This window comes from Sus scrofa, chromosome 14 (genome assembly GCF_054392235.1).
Source record: "Sus scrofa isolate SSC_HxYL_T2T_F1_AM1 chromosome 14, Sscrofa_HxYL_maternal_Yorkshire_Landrace_v2.0, whole genome shotgun sequence".
Taxonomy (NCBI): Eukaryota; Metazoa; Chordata; class Mammalia; order Artiodactyla; family Suidae; genus Sus; species Sus scrofa.
In genome coordinates, this window is record NC_139396.1 from 7,030,005 (window position 1) to 7,051,038 (window position 21,034).

Consider the following 21,034-nt stretch of genomic DNA (forward strand, 5'->3'; position numbering starts at 1 on the left):
AGCTTTATATGCCACGGGCTGGAACCCCTGCCCCATGGCCTTGGGTCATGGGCTCTGATCCGGCTCGAGTGCCCTGCACTCTGGAAACGTCCCTCCCTCACTTTGGGAGTCGATCCTCCTTCATCCCAACCCCAGGACTGATGTTCCTTTTCTTTACAAAAGACCCTTCATCTCTGGCACTGGAGACACCTGCCAAAAGGGGCTACAACTCTATCACCTGAAGTTCATATGTGGAAGGCTTCTCCCCCAGGACCTCCGAACATGACCTTAGGTGGAGCAGTCTTTTCTTTGTCTTTCCATTGCCTACATTTGTTTGTTTGGATGGGGCTGCTGGGGCGGCAAATGGAAGTTCCCAGGCTTGGCATCCGAACGATCCATTGATCGATCGGAGCTTTGGCAGCCGGCCTACACCATAGCCACCGCAATGCCACATGCAGGCCGGGTCTGAGACCTACACCAGAGCTCATGGCCACTTTGGATCCTTCCCTTCCTGAGCGAGGCCAGGGATCAAACCTGAACACTCATGGTTCCTTCTCGGGTTCAGTTCCAAGGCACCACCAGAGCAAGCCCTGCAGCAGAGTTTGTACAGGAAGAGCTGAAATCAGGTCACTAAGGTGGCCCCTAATACAATAGGATGGGTGCCCCTATAGAAAGGGCAAATTTAGACCCTGAGTCCCACAGAGGGAGCTGATGTGGGGGCGCAGGCAGGAGATGGGCATCTGGAATCCAAGGAGAGAGGCCTCAGGGCCAACCCAGCTTGTTTATACCGGGATCTCAGAAGGCTGCACACCAAACGATGAGTTGATTTCTTTGGTTATTGGAGATTGCAGGCTTGGTTTTTGGGGTGGCCACTGTTGCACAGGAAGGCCAAGATGGGGCCCTGGAAAACTGATGGAGCTGGTGGGGGAGGGGTGGCTGTTTGCCAAATGGAGACTGGAGTCTGAGGCAGAGACAGGAGCACAGGAGCTCGGGGGGTCTGCACCAGGCCTGCTGCAGGACCTCGAGCATGGACAGCAGCAGGGGCCAGTCTCTGGGGGCACAAAGCCTGTGCCAGGCCCAGGAGAGCCAGCAGCCTGCAGAGACTGCGATGGGACCTGGGTGTGAGGAGGAGGGACCATGGACTCAGGGAGAGGCATGTGCTTCTGGATCTCATCAGTCCCATGGGAGAAGCAGGTGATATTGGTGAAGATGCTGGGGTAGGGGGCGTGTCAGCCGTCTAAGCCCCAGCGGGCCATCCCCACGAGACACCCTGAAAAAGGGAGGTCACAGATGAGGGCACCCCCCTGGGACCTCCCTCCGGAGGACAGGGGACTTAGGCTGCAAGCAACAGAGCTAGGTCAGAGGAGTCTCTGCCATGCACGGTCACTCAGTTGTACTTCTGGGAAGTTCCAAACCCTGGCATCCCATGGATGATGAGCCTGTGTAAGCCATGCAGGCAGGCACGGGCGTCCTGATGGAGGAAGCTCCTGACTGACCCTCAGGACAATCACAGGTTTCAATCTATCAGCAGATGGGACTCTGTGCCTGGAGAATCCCTGGAGGTCCAGAAGAAGGCTCTGTCCAAGGCCGAGAAGGGACATATGTACCAACAGGGCCCAAGAGAGCTGGTGTGGGAGTGGAGCCTGGCCAGCTCAAGCCCCTGCAGACCTCAGCTCTGGCAAGGCCCTGGGCTGCACCAGCACACCCCTAACCGGGACCCACTTCCTTTCTCATTCCTTTAGACGTCTGGTGTTCTCTCAAGGTCTTGGTTGAGCCTTTTCAGAAGTTGCCCATACCCAGGCCTGTTGGAGGCAGCCGGTCTTGCTCAGGGTGTCAGTGGGGCTTAGAAGCAGAGCGGCAGGGAATTCCTAGAGTTAGTGCGCTCAGGGCTGGGCCATCTGGTGGGAAATCTCCTCATGTCATCAGCCAAAGGGAGGGTCTGGTCCTTGTGGCTGGGGGAGAGGGGCAGGGGCCATTGCCAGTTTCCAGGGCACCACAACAGGGAGTCCTGCAATCGAGGTTTTAAAGCAACAACTACAGGAGAGTGATAGCAACATACGGGAAGGACAGAGAGCCCCAAACAAGTTGAACCCAAACAGGCACGCAGCAAGACCTATTCTGATCAATATGGCCAAAGGTAAACAGAAAGGGAGGAGGCCAAAGGCAGCAAGAGAACAGCAAGGCATTCATGATGAGGGAACACCAATAAGGTTATCAGCAGTTTTCTCTACAGAAACACTCCAGGCCAGAAGGGGGTGGCGAGACCCATTGAAAGCACTGAAAGAAAGAACAAATAATCTGCCTCTTCCAAATACCCTATCCAGCAAGACTATCATTTCAAATCGAAGGGGAAAGCAAGAATTTCTCCGACAAACCAACCCTGAAAGAGTACTGCAATACAAAACCCTTTCTGAAAGAAATACTCAAAAGGTTCTCCAATTCAAAAAAAAAAGAAAAAAGAAAAAAACCATTGGAAAGCAGTGACTTAGAAAGCCAGCATACAGATCTAACCATGAAGATGTCAAAAACATAAAATGAAATAAACTACATCAAATCATACAATGAGGGCGAGGAATGGAAGAAAATGTAGATCCTTTTTCTTGTTTCAATGACGCGTTTGGTCCTATGTAACGGTCAGGCTAAAGTGAGCAGACAAACGAAGGGGTTAACATAATGACAAAACAGGGCACCCACAAACCAAAAGCCAACACTACATTCAAAAATTGGAAAAGCAAAGGACTCCAGCAGAGAATCAACAGAACCCATCCACCCAAAGGAAAAGAAAGAAAAAAAGTGAAACATAGACTCAAAAGGAAAACAAGGCTTCAAATGGCAATCAAGAAACATCTATCAATGACCACCTGAATTGTTCCGGGACCCACTGCCGCCATCAAAAGGCACACAGTGCCAGATTGGGTACCCAAGCAAAAACCTTCAATCTGCTGCCTAGACAAGCTCACCCGAAGGCAAAGGACAAGCATAGATTGAAAGGGAGGGGATGCAAAAAGATATTTCATGCCAATGGACAAGACAGGAGATCAGGAGTAGCGCTGCTCATATCCAACAAAATCGCCTTTAAAACGAAGTCCATCGAGAAAGGCAAAGAAGGACACTAGTTCACGGTTAAGGGATCCATTCCAGAAGAGGATACCACACACTTATATCTGGAATCTAATATACGGCACAAATGAGCCTTTCCACAGAAAAGCAACTCATGGACTTGCAGAATAGACTTGTGGTGGACAAGGGGGAGGGGAGCGGGAGGAAGTGGGGTGGATGGGGAGCTTGGGGTTAATGCCTGCCCACTATTGCCTTGGGAATGGATTAGCAATGAGATCCTGCTGTGTAGCGCTGGGTACAATGTCTAGTCACGTTTGACGGAGCATGATAATGTGAGAACATAGAATGCCTACATGTATGTGTAACTGGGTCACCACGTTGTACAGTAGAAAACAAGATTGTATCAGGGAAATAACAATTAAGAGCCAAAGAGGACGCGGTATATACACACAATGGAATACTCCTGCGCCATAAAACAGAGCACCCTAATGCCATCTGTAGCAACATGGATGGAACAAGACTCTCTCATCCTGAGTGAAGGAAGTCCAAAAGAGAAGGACGACTACCATACGACATCACTCATATGAGGAGTCTCATATACAGCCCAAAGGAACCTTTCCACCTAAAGGAACTCATGCACTTGGAGAATAGACTTGTGGTTGCCTAGAGCGAGGGGAGGGAGTGGGATGGATGGGGAGCTTGGGGTTATTGGATGCAAACGACTGCTTTTGGAAGGGATTAGCAAGGAGATCCTGCTGTGTAGCACTGAGAACGAGGTCGACTCACTTATGATGGAGCATGATAATGGCACAAGGACGAATTATACACGTATGGGGAACTGGGTCACAATGCTGGACAGTGGAAAAAATTGTCTCGGGGAAAGAACAATCAAAAAACACCCAACAAACACCCCACTAGAGGCAGTCATCAAACCACAAGAGCAGAGAACAAGGGAGGACGGGAAAAGACCAACAACACCCAATCTGACACAGCTAATAACATGGCCATAAGAACATACAGATCAAGAAGCACCTTCAATGCAAATGCACAAAATGCCCCAACCGAAAGACATCGACTGGCTGCATGCATACAAAAAGAAGACGCATCTCCCTCTCTCTGTTTCTAGATCAAGATCTCCATCTCATTCTCCATCTCGATCTCGATCCAGATAGGTAGAGGGATAGACAGATAGGTAGACCTGCTGTCTTCAAGAGACCCCCTTCAGTTTGAGGGACATATACAAATTGAAAGTGAGAGGATGCAAGAAAATACTCCTCGTGCGTGGGAATTAAAAGAGAGACGGAGTAGAAACACCCCCATCACACAAAAGAGACCTTCAAATAAAGCATATTAATAAGACACAACGAAGGTCATTACGTAACGGTCAAGGATCAATCCAAGGAGAGGAGATGGGAATTGGAAACCTATATGCACCCAATACAGGATCCCCGCAATGTAGAAGGCAACTGCTACAACCGTAAAAGGAGAAATGGACACTAACACAGTCAGAGCAGGGGGCCTTCCCACCCGACTCCCATCAACGCACGGGTCCTCCAGACATAAAATCAACAAGGGAACCCAGGCCTTCAATATTGCATTGGACCACAGGGCACTTCCTCCATAGGTAGAGCGCTTTCCCTCCCAATGAAGCAGGATACACACTCCTCTCAAGGGCACACCCGACATTCCCTAGGACAGATCACATGCTGCGTCACCAAGCAAGCCACTGTACATGGAAGGAAATGGAAATCCTATCCCACAGCTTGTATGAACCCAACGCTATGAGGCTCGAAATCAACCACCAAGAAAACAATGGCAACAAACACCAACGCATGGAAACTCGACAACATGCTACTCAACAAACAAGGGAGTGCTGGAGAAACCAAAGAAGAAATCTGAAGATCCCAAGAAGCAAGTGACACCAAAGACATAACAATCCAAAGCCTATGGGATGCAGCAAAGGCAGATCGAAGAGGGACCTTTCCAGCAATACAAGCCTACCTCAGCCAACAAGGAAAACCAACAACAAACAACCTGGCCTTACGCCCAAAGCAACCAGAGAAAGACAAACACAAGGAAAGAAATCCTAATGATCAGAGCAGAAAGGAAAGAGCAACGAAGAAAACCATCGGAAAGATCTATGCAGCTACAACTGCTTCTTTGAATACATCCACCATATGGATAAACCCTTAGCCAGACTCATCAGGGAAAAAAGAGTGGACTCAAATCAATAAACATCAAAATGCACGCCAGCTTCCAATGGACATCCCAGAATACAGAGGATCAGAAGAGACTACTAAAAGCAACTGTATGCCAAGAAAACAGACTTCCTAGACGAAATGGACACCTTCCTAGCAAAGTACAATCTGCCAAGACTAAACTCCGATGACCTAGAAAAGATGACTGGGCTGATGCCAAGAACTGAAAATGATGTTGTGAGGAAAAAACTTCCAACAGGCATTCCCGTTGGGGCTACATTGGAATGAACCTGACCCGTATAAGAGAGAAGGCAGGTACAATCCCTGGATCCAGGATTGCCTTCAGATATGGAGCAGGTCCCAGATGCAGCTTGGAACTGGCCTTGCTGTGGCCGTGGCTGGCAGCTGCAGCTGCAGCGCCAATTCCACCATAGCCAGGGCATTTCCTAATGCCATGGGTCTTCCCTGAAAAGACAAGAAAAGGCCAACCCCCCACTCCACCCACTTCCCCACAAACAAAACTATACCACCTGAGGTCTTCACATGCACATACCCAACAGGGGCCTGAACACAAACACCGACCAATGGTACACATTGACTACTACGTATACAGGCTCACTACAATCAGCTCCTACACAGTCGTCTCACGCACAGCCCATAGGCAAGGCCACAGTCCTACAGTACGTCTAGGCCAGGATTCCACAACACACACATCGCCTATGAGATTTCTTTGTTTCCAAACACACACACCTACCTCTGACATCCCTCCAAATACATACTACAGAAGCCCCAGGACCTCAAATACACACACAGCCACAATCCGCCTACACGTACTAATACTCAAACAACTATGGACACACACAGACAAATATACCCAACCTTTGAACATACAGATGCCCCAAACACTACACATGGGGCCAACTCTCCAGATGACAACCGCCCTTCCAGGACACTGCACCTGTGTGGGTGTCAACTGCATATGTATTTCAGCCCTCACCCTCAATGTGGACACACCTCTTCTTATCTAGGACCTGTAGAAATACCTCGACATTCTGCCAAGAAGCAACGTGGCACACTCCCAACACCTCCATACCATAGGAACACAACCTGGTCATTCATGCACCTGGTGATAGACACACAAACGAGTAGAGACACGTACGACACATGGACCTATCACCAGCAAACCACATAGGAAATGACTTCCACATATCCAATGATCCTAGGACCCAGCTCATCCATCTGCAAACTCGTAACACATAACCACCGCACATATTTCTCACACCAAGAAATGCACGTCTCCCATGCCCTTGTAGAAACACAGAACCTCATCTCTCCAGCAGACACACACTTCCCCACGTCCCCACATATATAAGCCTAACATGTCCCTCCTGAAAACTACAAGGGCATAGCCCCAGCGAATATGCCTCCAAATGCCCATGCCCCTGGAATACACACTCAAACGCATTCTACACACAACTCTCCAAAAGACCCAAGCAGACCCGCAATTACTCAGTACATGACACAATTGCAAACCTAGCAGCCTACGTCCTTTCCTCCAAACACGCATATAACACACTCTCGGCATTTCCATAAACCCACACTCCCCAAGGCTCCATCCAAGGGCATGCACTCTTCCAGCATGCAGAATCCAGAAGCATACAAATAGGGCACGCCGACCTATATAGCATTCACCTGTCCCAGCAGATAGGCTGACTCGCCCTCTACACATCAAAAGACACATGCACAGCTCCGGAACATGTGCTACACTTAAAAAAAGTAAAGAGCCATATGACAGGGCGTGAACACACAAATAATCATCCTAAAGGGAAGGATAGAGGAGGATCCTTAAAGAGCAGAAACTGCCCACGGGGAATTGGTTAAAGACAAGCTTTAAAGGGGTCTTCGAAATGGTCTAAAGCTGATGATCACTCAAGAAAAGGAACCCAGCCATGACTTACCCGACTTGAAGGAAGACCAGATGCATCGAAGTGCCAGACACGCTCAAGACACAACCCCCAAGACTTCAAGCACAAGACAACAGATGTGGAGATCGAGTCCTGCTGCATGAGGTCAAGGAGAGAAGAGTCCTGGACAAGGAGCATTTCTGCACCTCACCCAGACAGAAACACAGGGGAGAGGGGACACGCCTAGGTAAAAGAGGACAGGAGATGGAAACCTGAGATGAATTACCCCAGTTGATATATGACCAAACTCCTGGGAATACACACCGATTTGAACAAGCACTGTGACAGCCCAGGGCACACCATCCATATAGGGCACAATGAGGAGCTGGAGATGGAAGCCTTGATATCCACCCTCCAATGAGGAAGAAGGCAGTCTTCTCCCCTCCCCACTGGGCCTTGGATTCTAGAAATGTAGCTCTCTTGGTTCTTGGGGCTGCTCTGCTCCCTGGCCAGCTTACGTGTATCTCCCCCCAGGGTCTTATGCTCCTAAATTCACTCTTTACCTGGGGCTTGGCTTCATGCCAAATTCTTCTTCCACGAAGCAGAAGAACCAGAGCTTCATCAAATCCTGACACCTGGTGAGGGGTGTGACAGTGCAAAGACAGTGGGTTTGAGAAGGTCGAGGCGTTTTTTGTGGCACAGAAGGCTAAGGATTCTGAGTGTTCACTGCAGTGGTCCCGATTGCTGCTGTGGCACTCCGTCTGTGGACGGGGAAACCCCACATGGGGCAGATGCCACCAAAAAGAAGTCTGTGCGCTCGAATCCTCTCTGAACCTGGGATCCTGGATTCAGGTGCCAAGCTGAGGGCAAGGTAGATTCCAGTCCCACTCTCAATTTTGGCTGCGGTCAAGTCCCAACCACGAAGTTTCACTACAGGCCCAAAAGGTACAAATACAAAGATCGGCCCCTGGACTTCCCTAACATTGCCCTGAGGCCTAGGCAGATAATCCTACCAAGTCCACCAGGAGACACACAATCCCCAACTTCATGGCGGAAAACATCCTTGAAAAATAGGCCCCTGAACACCAACTTACAAACACCTAAACGCCAGCTCCTGGACTATGCCTCGGTTACATCTCAGCACCCTCCAAAGACAAATGCTCACCCAAACACAGGCATGATCTCCCCTTACACACATATCCATAGACAAAACCCAACCAACCCTCACATTTGACGGATTACCAGATTCCTGACAACCAGGTGGCCTTGTACCAATCCCCCCTAGGCTTGCAAATCCATCACGATTTACATCCGACTACAACTAGGTGGTCAACACTACATTCAGCAAGGCTGCCCCCAACAGAGACCCAAGCATGCCCTTTGAACAGAAGTGCTGACCGACATTGGGATGTGAAAAAGGAAGACACCAGTGAAACTAGAAGCCTGGATGGTACATCTTCACTCCTTTTCCCGTGCCCTGAGCTACTTCCTGTGAACCCCATGAGGGTTTTCAAATTGGAATTTCTTCCTTCGAGCTTTCCTACGCTTTGGAATGGCGGCACACTGGAATGCCACCCATTTTAATCACTCACACACTTTAGTCCCCTGCCTGCATAGGCCCCACAGTCCCTCAAGTCTCCCAGCAGCCTGATCCACAGTGCTGCTAAAAGCTGTGGTGGAAACACTGCTCCGGACCTGAGCTCCATGCGGGCATGAACCCACATGGAGGAGGGCACAAGGAGTCTGCAGCGTGCACAAGAGCACAGAGCGGTCACACCCAATGGCTGAAGAGTCCCCATATTCCTTAGCAGGGCTGTCATGGAATGAACGCTAAAGGCCACCAGGACGGGCCCCACCCTCAGGCAGGCCACCCCTTGGGAAACCACCCTCTTTGCTCCCACGTGTGCTACTGACTACCCAAGCGGACCCTCCTCAACAGACACTAGCAGCGGTTGGGGGATGGTAGTCTCTGTGCACAACAGCTCAGTCAGCAGTGGACAGGTGGGAAGAGGAGGGAGGGAAGGAAGCATCAGAAGAGCTGGCCCAGGAGCTCCCTCCAAGACAGGAATGTCATGGAGGATTTGCATTCGCTGGAAAGCTCTCTGGTGTTGTCTTCCTGTCTTCTCCCTGGGAGCTTCTGTGGCCATCTCTTCTTAAACCCTATCTCTTGGGAGATGAGCGCCCACGATCACACTGCATCGGTGAAACCCATGCATTTAGATAGGATCCCCATACAAGAGTTTGCAGAGATCCAGCCTAAGCACAGAATCCTCAAAGTGGGCCAAGGTCATTCATTCCCTTTGGGCCACAGTACCTTAGGCTGTGTGTGAGCTGAACTTGACCCTCTTGGCCAGTCACAAGACAGCAGGTACTTTGCGAACACTATTCCTCGCCCTCCCTATGTCTGGCACGACATCATGGAAGTTCAGGTGGCCATCAACCCAGAAAGAAATAGCAGCAGATTCAACATACCCACCTGACTTGGGAATGCTCGCCAAATAAACTTGAACGCTCAGATCCCTTTTCTGGTCCATGGCAACATCAGAGCATTTCTTCCTCCACAGGATACCTCTCAAGACCCTTACATCTATCTGATGACACTCAGAGCTCCCAAGGGCACAGACGTGAAAAGTCCACAAGACACAAACCTGGGATCTCTCGGTGCCTTTCAATTTCCATGTGGGAGTGGAAGGTTCACTGTCTCCTGATGCTAGTGATCCATCTCCAGAGATGTTTCTCCTCAGCCGACAGTGCCTGCCCCGAAGCTCTCTGAAGGAAAAATCAAAGCTCATGGTTCAAAGGACGTTGAGACACCCACTTCCATGACTGTTTTCCCTAATTACAGTGCCGCTGATTTGACAACCTCTGCCTCTCCGATGTCGGCATGTAGGGTTCTGAGGTAGTATAAAATAATGAACAACAGAAGGCGTTCGTGTCATGGTGCATCACAACCGAATCTGACTAGGAACCATGAAGTTGCGGGTTCCATCCATGGCCTCGCCTGGTGGGTTAAGGATCGGGTGTTGATGTGAGCTGCGGTGTAGGTTGCCATCACGGCTGGGATCTGGCATTGCAGTGGCACTGGCATTGGCCAGGGGCCACAGCTCTGATTGGACCCCTAGCCTGGCAATCTCCCGATGCCATGGATGCGGCCCTCAGAAGTCCAAAGTCAGTCAAAAATCATGGAAGATTTGGGAGCACCTCGTTTCCACAATGCAACTTTTGTACCAATGTCCCTGAGAATACTCATGCCAATACGACATCTGGGGAGGGAGTGGGGTGGATTGGGAGCTTGGGGTGAAGGGATGCAAAGGATTGGCTTTGGTGTGGATTAGCAATGAGATCCTGCTGTGTAGCACTGGGAACTTGTGATGGAGCATGCTCATGAGAGAGACTAGAATGTGTACATGTGTGTGTACCTGGGTCACCATGCTGTACAGTAGCAAAACCATTGTCTTGGGGGAAGAACAATTCAAAACCAACCAAACAAGAAACCCCCACAAATACTACATCTGAGCTATGCGTGAGAATCTTGTAACAAATTGCAGGAGTGGCTGAAGAAGGGGAGGGAGCAACAAGGAAACCTGGCCTTCCTGAATGCCTGGGTACAATGGGTGCCTCAGCAATCTTCTCATATGAAGGTCTTGTTTGAAAACCCTGGAAATGTTTCTTCAGTGTAAAAGCTCCAATAGAGAGCCCTATTCCCATGGTGCTCAGTTTTGCAGTGCCCCATCCAGAGTTTCTTCCTACAAAGCTCACCATGGCATTGCAGGAGATACTCTCGCCTCAGCTTCTCACCCTCTTTGGAGTCCATGTTCCTTTGCAAGGGGCAAGAAGCTTCGGAAGCACCCACACAAGTCCTTTTTCTCAATCTGCAACAATCCTTTCAACCTCTCCTTCCTTGCCCAACACCCTAACAGCAGGAGGAATTGTACTTCTGCTACTGCACACAGGGACTCTTGCCTCCCAAGAGATTTGCTTGCAGTCCTAGGAGGTTTTCACACCTCACCTCCCTTGATGATATTCCCGAGACCTCGCCTCTCACCACACAAGACGGACATACGCATTCCTATCACTTGCATCGTGATAAGCTCACCTTAACTCCCAATCTGAACGTTTCCTCAGGTGTGTTTCTGGCTGTGTCAGAGATGCTACGTTGATTCCCATGCAGACAGCACCATAGGCAAGGACGAGCCTCGATTCTCAAGAGCAAGGGTATGGGATGCAGACAGGAAATGCACCAGCTTTTAAGCAGGGCTTGCTGGGGAGGACGTTGATGCGAGTTGGTTTGGACACATGGAGATTGGACATTGGTGGATAAAAAGCTGGCACTGTGTCAAAGGGCACACCCACATCACGGGCAGTCGATGTTTTCACACCTACAAAAGCAGCAATTCCCATCATGGCTCAGCAGACATAAACCCCCCTAGGATCTGTGAGGATGCACACTCCATGCTAGCCTCCTTCAGTAGAATAAGGATCCGGGGTTGCCCTGAGCTGTGCTGTAGGTCCCAGATGCAGCTTGGATCCCACATTGCTCTGGCTATGGCATATGTCTGCTCGTGCAGGTCTGATGTGACTCCTAGCCTAGGAACATCCATAGGCAGCACGTGTGTCCCCCAAAGGAGAAAGCAATTAAACCAAGAGACCCCCCCACACACACTTCTGGTTCTTTCACATAAGGAAAGAGAAGATTTTGTCTTCTCCTCCCTTACTTCTGTCCTTAACCACATAAAGCTCAAAGATGCAATAGTATCTCTTGGCTCTTCCATTGCCATTTCATCCAAAGAGCCTGCAGATTTGGGGTCCCTTTGCCATTTTCTTTTGGGTTGGACCAAAAGGCACCTTTTGGTCTCCACTCCAAGTCTTCCTCCTCCCCTCAAGAACTGCCCACTCCCTGTATCCTAATGTGGTACCCTTATGGGCGAGTCTTGCCAGATGCATGCTGATTCCGAGGGAAAGGTAAATTTCAGATACACAGGGAAAGTACCTGCAGTAAAGATATGTCCAAAATGGTGCACGGGACACAGGTCAGGCTAAATGCAGGCACTGTGTATGGGAAATGAAAAACTCAAATAGACCTGCATATTTAATATTGTTTTTGCCTGGCTTTGAGCACTCTGCCCTTTCAGTACATTGAATTTCAAGAGAATGGAGGAACTCCCATGTTAAAAATGCATCCAGTAACAGAGGAGCCACGATATCAGTAGGAAGGCAACAAAAGGAAAGATACTCAGGTCTACGGGGACGCAATTTAATTTTCTCGTTTCCTTTTTTACTTTTTCTCAAGAGGAACTCTTTGATCTTACAAGAGGTTAGGTTTTCCACTGCAGTTGATTTACAATGTTTTGTCTACTTCTGCTGCGTAGCCAAAGGACCCTGTCGTACAGACAGATGTATGTATATATGATATATGATACATATATATCTATATGGGATACATATGTAATCACTTTCTCACATTATCCCCCAACCTGTTCCATCACAAGTCCAAGATGGAGTTCCCTGTGCACATGGTACATTTCAACCAGAGACAAAGGAATACTACCTGCAAAGGCAAACGGATGGCATTCAAAGTTGCTTGCCCAAAAGATCTCTGAAAAGATGTGAATGAAACAGGTATCTCTGATCCCTGGTGGGAACGAGGACTGAGTGGACAGGGGAAAGAGGGGAGAGGAGGACTCAGCACTCCATATGCTATTCGTGGACTGTGATCCCTGAGAAGGGAGGATTTGTTGAAAATGTTACATTCAAACATTTAACAGGGAAAAGCTCCAAGACTTACCAGCAATGTCATCATACGGGAGACACGACAGACTGATCTCTGGTCTTGGACACGTGGGCTGTGCAGTGGCTTTTTGGATAGGCTGGGCCTTTCCAGCACAAGGGAACATGAGGAAGGTGGGTCCTGCTGGATGCTGGTTGGCACACAAGGACGGTTTCCTTAGGAAAGACGGACACACACCAATCACAAATAGTGGGTCTGCTGAGAGAAGCCAAACCATAAACATTGGGTTCCAGGTGGCCATGAAAACCCAAGTGGTTATCAGATGATAAAAGGTGAATTTTGTTCTGAAAGTCTGGCCTCTGGGGAAGGGAGCCTGGAGCCAGGACGGAAGCTGAGGGGGTTGAAGGACAACAAACAAGTTGATGAATAACAGAGGGAAAGGGAACATCAAGACAAACCTCGGTGCTGTGACTCTGAAAACCAACACATACATTGCCTGATGAGACACTCGACAATTGTCTGGCCCCTGCATAAGGTGGAAGAAACGTCTGGTTCTTGCCTCCCTGCAGAGGCCAGCATGGAATGGCACCCCACCCCCACCCAGGCTCACCTGCCCTCGGCCCCTCCCCCACTGCAGAATGACTGGAGGCCCGCATTCTACTGTTGAGATTCAAACTTGGGCTCCTTTACTTGCGTCCTGAGCATCTGTTGGGGCAGGTCCCTCGCTGGGTCCTGCTCTTGACTGTCCACGTTGAGGCCACCAGCCCGTGGTGGTCCAGGCCCATGCCTGTGGCAATGGCTTCAGAAGGCGGTAAGCCTCTAGACAGGGGCTGTTTTCCAAGAGAAAGGGCGTCCCTCAAATCCCTGGGTTTCCGTTGGGACCCTCGCTGTGGACATGGAGTTGGATGGGAGAGAAAGGCGAGAGCACTGCACCCCAGGGACATCTCAGCTGGGGAGCCTGTAGAAACCTGAGGCTGCCCTGGGGAGGACAGCTGCTTGGAGGTGGTTCAAGAGGCCTTGCTCTGGTTGGGGAGGCAGGATGGCAGCAGGCAGGTTGGCGGTTTCTAGAAGGGAGACAAGCCACTTGGAACGTGTGTGGAGCCAGTGTCCTGTGGCTGGCCCTGGGTGGGTCATGGGGAAAGCCTAGCCCCGCCTTGTGGTCCTCAGGCATCTGAAGCTCGCCTCACCAGATCTCTCTAAGGGATTGGAACTGGAGCATACTCTGGCTAATGGGGGCGTGGAATGGGAGGGTATAGTCAGAAAATGATTCAGTTCTAGTGGGTGTTGTCTGTGGCCACATGCTCAGGAAAGGGTCTGCTCTGAGCTGGGCAGGAAGTGACTCTTGCTGCCACATCCCAGAACGTTTCCCTCCATCCCGCCCAGAACTCACTTCTCAGGTCAGGCAACTGTGGCCTTGGATTCCACAAGGGATGGGCAACCAGGTGACTTCACCCAAGCTAGGACTCGTGGGCCTGAGGTGTTCTGTATTGGTTTCCCTTTTGTGGAAGTACGTCTCTGCAGACATGGCACAGCGTGTCTGGTGTCTCACGGCAGAAGCTGAGGCCTGACTTTGAGATGAAGAGTGTGTTCCTATTTCAAGTCACTACTACTACATGTGGAGAGAGGCTGGTGCAGGTGGAATGCATATGAAGGCTGCTTCCTTTGTAAGGGGTGGGGGGTGAAGCAGTGTAGCACAGAAGCAGGAAGATGATCTAGTCTGCTACTCTCAAACCTCCAAGGACACCTGTGGAGGTCAATTCGGTGCCTCGTGGTATGTACCTCCTTCTCCTGAATGGGCGGTTTTCTCAAAATGGCACCTGACTCCTGCCTGTTTCTCAGTTTCTCCTCACATTCCATTATTGGGAGCTGGAAGGGGAAGGACCCCAGGCAGCCTCTACTCCCATGACCTTTGTCACATGAGCCGCCCTGGGCCGGTGCTCATCTTCGGAAGCCAACCCTGGATGGGAAGTGGCAAAAATGCAGGGGACACACACCGACTTCTCAGACTTCTCTCTGAGGAGCAGAACTGCATGGTGGGAGGGATTCAGGGCCATCGGGAAGGGGTGGCACACCTTAGCCCCCGTGAAGTGTCCACTCTGAGTGGTTCGGAGAGGCAGGTGCATGCTTGGTGGAGCTGTTCTGTGTTTGTCTAAGGGTTCTGTGTGCAGAGCGATCTTTGCAGCCTTTGAGAGGTGTTGTGTGAGGTCAGGAAAGTATGACAGAACAGATATGTGCTGAGCATCCCGAGAGGAAGGGTTAAGGAGGATGTGAGGCCCTTCGACTTTAGACAGTGGAGGTCCAACAAAGGCCTCACGGTGCCTGGAAGGTCCTTGGAGAAGGCCCTTACCTGCCAGTGACCTTGCTGAGGGGCATGCTCAGAGTAGATGGCCTCTCAGGTCCAGGACGTGGGGACAGCCTGTGAGGATGAGGTGTCAGGGAGCCCCTCAGGGAGGCTCTCCAATCTCTGCTGCTGAGCTGAGCATTTCTCGGTAGACAGGGGCAGGGAACTTGGTGTGGGGAATCAAGGTCACCAGGGAAGTAATTCTCAACTGCAGGTCAGACCATGAAAATCCCTCCATGACATCTGCACAACACAAAGGTTCATCGGGCCAAATGTCCTCTCTCACTGAGGTGTGCCCCCTGATTCCCCAGAGACCTTCCGTCCATGTCACCCCTTCTCCTCTTCCATTCACCCCTTTCCATTCTCTCCACAGCATCTCCACTGCTGGGCACGGATGTGGTCATGCAACCTGGGGCCTTACGCTCCTATCCTCCCCTCACTCCTGGCTCCCAACACCAGCCAGCTTGGGAGCAGCACCTGCCACCGCCCATGTCCCCATTACTCCTGCCTGGCAGCACCCTATCGCAGCCAGCTCACCCCATGACACCTCGGGTGACTCCTGCTGACCATGGCCCCATTGCCCCAGGGCTTGGCAACATTCCTGGCCCAGTCTGGTCAGGAGGGAGGTCAGCATTGCCCCACCAGTCTCAGGCCTTTGGGCGTCCTAAGGCCCCCCTCAATGGGAATGCTTCCAGGGCCCTCATGGGGAGTGCTTTGTGTCCTGCACCCCTTTGCAGAGCAAGCCCTGTGGGGGACAGTCGGGTGGCTGCCCCAGCTATTGCAGCAGCTCAGGCTGGCAAGGGAGGCTTGGCCCCAGGCCTTCCTCCTCAAGCGGCACCGCCAGCTGCCCAGATGGCCTTCATCCTGCCCCCAGGGACCTATGGGCCATGTCCACATGGCACCTCTGGGGCAGGCAGCCTGCATGCCTCCCAGCACACGGGCCCTCAGGAGGACGCCTCTCACCATAAGAGCGTCTATCAGAACTTCCGACGCTGGCAGCGCTTCAAGTCCCTGGCCCGCAGCCACCTGCCCTAGAGCCCCGATGCAGAAGCTCTCTCATTCTTTCTCATGTAAGTGACCTCTCAGGCCCTCATTATCTCAGCTGGAGCCTACGCATATATAGGACCTTGGCATGGCCTCCCTGCTTAGGTTTCCAGGCATCCTTTCACCTCGAAAGAAGGAGGGTTGACAGCAATGTCCATGCTATGAGGAGGCACGTCTGCACTCAGATGTGCCCCACGTCCAGTCCATGACATCCTGTCCGTGCCTTAGCTCAGCTACCACCACCATGCAAGACCAGTTGTCTCACTTTCTGCACTGCCATGATAACATTGAGTGCAGGAGAGCAGTCCGAGAGGGTCCTGCTCGGATGTGAGGAGCCAGAGTTTGAATGGGACCTGCTTCTCTGGTGCTACCTCCTTTCAACATGGACCTGGGCCTATGGCAGCCAGTGGGTATCACTTCAGATAAGGCTTAGGACATTCAGGCCCAGGACGGAGCTTTCTGCATGCCCGGTCCTTGTTGTTCTGAAAAAGTCCAGTGTGAACGGGGAGGTGGTCGAGCTGTCCTAAGGGCAAGGGTCTATCCTGCTAGAGCTGTGAACCTGGCAGGAACATCCCTCCTAGACCCGAGGTCCCTCCGAAAAGGGGGACTAGGCCATCTAGTGCAGAGACCTGAGCAGAGGAATACTCATGCTGGAACAGCACAGCCATTTCATTGCCAGCGTACAATCGCTCGGGCCCTCCATCAGCACCCAGGGCCAGCAATGTTCTCAGGGAGGCCTCTCCTCTTAGTGGAGCCCCAGGGCTGGGTCACGGGTTCAGTGAGGATGAGGAGGAGCTCCCCAGCCTGGCCTTCCTCTTGGGCCTTCACCACAGCCTGCTGCCCTGGGGGCTGCCACAGAGCCCTGTCCCTGCCTCGGGTCTTGTCTGCACTGCAGGGCAGAGGGCCCAGCAAGCTTCCCAGGCCCCCATGCCCCAGAGAATGGGCCTCAACTCAGGCCCCCTGGAAGCTGCCAAGTCTAGAAAGCAGGCTCGGTGTGGAGGCCTGGCTGCTGCTGAGGACCTGGCCAGGCCTAGGGCTGACCTGCGAGGCTCTGGGAGGCACACCCTGGCTCTGGGGCTGGTTGACCCTTCCCAGCCCAAAAGGAGCAGGTGTGACCCATGTGTCACACGGAGGAGGAGGAAGTGGCACTGCAGCCAGTAGGGAACGGTGGGCCAGCCTTCCGGGGCCAGTCCAACTGGGCAGCCCCCATGGAAGCCTTGGGCTCCTACAGATCCCAGCCACCATCCTGGCTGCCATAGGGGTGGGGAGGAAAGACAGAATGACCAGTGCCAGGAGGTTCGTGGGGGTGGGTGGGGTTAGGTGGTGGGGACTTGGGTCTGGGTGTGTGTGGGTGGGCACAGTAGCTCCTTTGCGATGGGGGATGTAAAACATGGATAAAATCATTCTGTTGTGAGATGCACTTGGTCCACTGTCGTCTTGCATGTGCCTGTGTCCTCAGACATGGGTCCTCAGAAGACAGAGGGGGGATCTGAGAGGAACGAAGCATGTGTGAGATTCCAGGCAGACTCTAACCACAGGTGAATGACTAAGTCTTTCCTCCACAGAGACAAGGATGCCCAGGCTGCTCCTGGGAGTACACAGCTCTCACTAGCCCCAGGGACAGCCTCATCATCCCTGTGTCTCCAGCCTGCTGGGCTAGGGGGCTTCTGGGGCATCGGTTCCATGCTCTGCATCCCTGAACACTCTGGGGATGGAGAGCTGCTTTTGTGCCGTTCAGCCCTCTGGACACTCACCAGTCATGAGAATGGAGGCTGGAAGCAGCCCTTACCTCTAGAGAGTTTCTCTCTGCCTCTCTGAAGTGGCTGGATGTCAGGCTGGGGTGATCCTCCACTCCTCCAGGGTGTCCTGTGTGGTTTGCCTGGTCAGAGAGGAAAAGGCTTGGCTGTAAGAATAGGACTTTCTGCTTCAGTGCCTTGTGGGTGGGGGAGCATCCTATCGTCTTAGTTGTGTTGCTGTAATGTTCAAAATGGTGGAGGCAGCGGCCTCTTAGTCCCAGTGAGGACAAAACAATGGGGGAATGGGTGACTCAGATTTCATGGCCGGTTAATGTATTTGGGAGAGACTTAGATCCTGTTGAGCTCAGTGTTCCCAACCTCACCAGCCCACTGGCTTCCACCCCCAGGTAGCTTTTGATAAAGAAGTCCCAAGACCTTATATAACCAGTGATAATTTTCTGATTTTAGTGAAGAGGGTTAAGGATCTAGGGTTTTTCCTGGGAACTTTCATATGCCACAGTGTCAGTGAGGGAAAAAAAATGGTTTTAATTTAATGCATAAGGTCTCTGATCAATTCTTTGTGAAACCTGAATATATTTTATCTAATGTTTCTTGTGGAAATCAAGTTTTAGCTTTAGTAAACAAATGTACGTATTTGCAATGCAGTAACTTTACTTCTATTCTTTTCTGCAAATTTTGGGGGTCAGCGAAAATGTCTTGTAAAGGATCACAATGTAAATATTTTCAGGCTTTAAAGACTATACTTCATCTGTTTTAAATTGTCAACTCTGCTGCTGTAGGATGAAAGCAGCCACAGGCAACACTTATTTTTAAGTGTGACCATGTTAAAACAAATCTGTATTTACCTAAACAGGCTGTTGGCCAGACTGGACACAAAGGCTGGTATATACTCCCCCCTACATGCACAATCCTTGGTCTTTTAAAACTTAAGTTCTGGCATCTTACATTATCAATGTAGAATTTACATTATCTTTCTATCCTATGTTGGAATTTATTTATGATTGAAAAGTAAACTTTAAATAGCTTACATAATTTATGCATGATTATAGAATGTCTACACACACTAACAGTGACAATGCCAGATCCTCTCACCTCCTGAGCCATGAAGGAACTTCTACATGTTTTGTTTAATGTACTCATGAATCTTCTGCCTTATCCTGAGCAATAAAACACACTTCAACCCATTCAAGAGAAATGAAATCATGAAGAATACATTCTTCAACCACAATGGAATCAAACTACACTTTTAAACACACAACAGGAGAACCTCTAAAAACATTGAAAGTTAACCACATAGTCATAAACGATGGGTCAAACAGGAAGTCATTTCAAAGATAATAACAAAAAAATACATAGCACTAAGTGAAAACAGTGCAACATATCAAACTTGTAGAACCCTGCTGAAGCCAAGATGAGGGGAATATTTATAGCACTAAATGCTCAGATTATGCGATTAAGAAATGTTTCAAATCTGTAGTTTAAATTTGTACTTCAAGAAAATTGAAAGAGCAAAATAAACTCAAAAGAGATGGATAGAAATAATAGAGATAAAAGCAGAAATCAATGTAATTCACACAGAAAAACAACAAAAATGGAAAAAATTTCATTCTTCAAATGGTAAAATACAATTCATTAACCTGTTGTAATTATGACAAAACTAATAGACATGATACAAATCATCAATATCAGGCGGGAAATGGGCTCTCATGATAGATCCTGTAGTCATTAAAATGCCAGTGAGAGATTACTATGAACAGTTTTACTGTTCTCATGAATTGTGTCCTAGAGAAAATGGAACAACCCCTCAAAAATCAGATACCAACATACCTGATAAAATAGATAATCTGAAAAGTTACATAATCATTAAGGAAACTAAATTCATAATTTAAATTTTTCTGAAAAAGAAATGTCCTGGTCCAGATGATTCCCCTGAAGTATTCTACAACACATTGGAAGTAGAACTGTCCATCATCTCCTCCAGAAATTAGAAGAGGAAACTTTTCCTAATCTTTTATGAGGCCAGTACTAATTTGATACCAAAAGCAGACAAAGAAAGTACAAAACTGTAAAGGTATAGATGAGTATCTCTCATGAAGATACACACAAGCTCTCTCAAAAAGTTTAGCATTTTAAATCCATCATGTATATATAGAATGATACCTTATGACCAAGTAGAATTAATTCTTCATATGCAAGGTTGATTCAATATTAGGAACTCAGCAATGAAAAAGAGGCCCCTGCTGCTAAAAATAACAACTTAGGTAAATTGCCATGCAAGTTACACTGAATGAAAAAGCCCATCCCGAGAGGTTACATCCTGTATGATTCCACTTATATAATACTCTCGAGCTGATAAAATTAGGAAGAAAATCGTCAGGGTTACCTTTGATTAAAGATGAAGTTAAGGGGACAGAAGAAAAGTGGGTGTGACTAAAAGGGCAACATGAGGGATCCTTATGGGAATGAAACTCTTGTTTTGTGCCTTTACTTTGGCGGTGAATACATGGATACATCCATATGATAAAATTGCATGAGGTAAATTCATGCACAGACACACACAGACACATACACACACAAAATTCATATATGAGAAACTTGGAAACCTGAATATAATCGATGGACTGTATCAACATGAATAATTTTGTTAAGCTCTTGTACTATAAATTTGCAAGGTGTTGCCACTGGTGAAAACCATGAAGGGTACACAGGAGCGCTATAATTTCTTACAATTGTATGTGGATGTATAACTATCTCAAAATTAAGTTTAAATTTCTCAAAGAGGAAAGGTACATTTTAAGTACAAAAACTAGATAGAGACTCCTGCTTTGATCTTGCATATCTTCCAACCCTTTAGGTTTAGAAAAGAAAGTTTATGACATATTTCAGGAAATTTTCTTTGTGTAAATTTTACAGTATTTGAGTTAGTTGGAACTCAAGTATTCCTGCTACAATATGATGGAACAGAGTAACCAGAAATGAAGAAAAACATACTCCATCTCTCTCTGTGCACATGCCTTTCTCCT

The 21,034-nt window shown here is 49.4% G+C and overlaps 1 protein-coding gene across 1 annotated transcript in view; it reads right to left on the bottom strand.

Annotated features, from left to right (window-relative positions):
* Window positions 1-741: 741 nt before the first annotated feature.
* Window positions 742-21,034, bottom strand: part of LOC146396272 (uncharacterized) — a 93,509-nt gene continuing 73,216 nt past the window's right edge. The window contains exons 9-16 of the mRNA XM_084996796.1: window positions 18,044-18,133; window positions 12,927-13,084; window positions 11,238-11,520; window positions 9,790-9,910; window positions 7,705-7,776; window positions 7,196-7,297; window positions 6,930-6,998; window positions 742-1,249 (exon numbers count right to left, since the gene is read on the bottom strand). Coding sequence (XP_084852922.1) covers window positions 6,966-6,998; window positions 7,196-7,297; window positions 7,705-7,776; window positions 9,790-9,910; window positions 11,238-11,308 — 399 coding nt within the window. The 5' untranslated portion in view covers window positions 11,309-11,520; window positions 12,927-13,084; window positions 18,044-18,133 and the 3' untranslated portion in view covers window positions 742-1,249; window positions 6,930-6,965. The remainder of the gene's footprint in view (window positions 1,250-6,929; window positions 6,999-7,195; window positions 7,298-7,704; window positions 7,777-9,789; window positions 9,911-11,237; window positions 11,521-12,926; window positions 13,085-18,043; window positions 18,134-21,034) is intronic.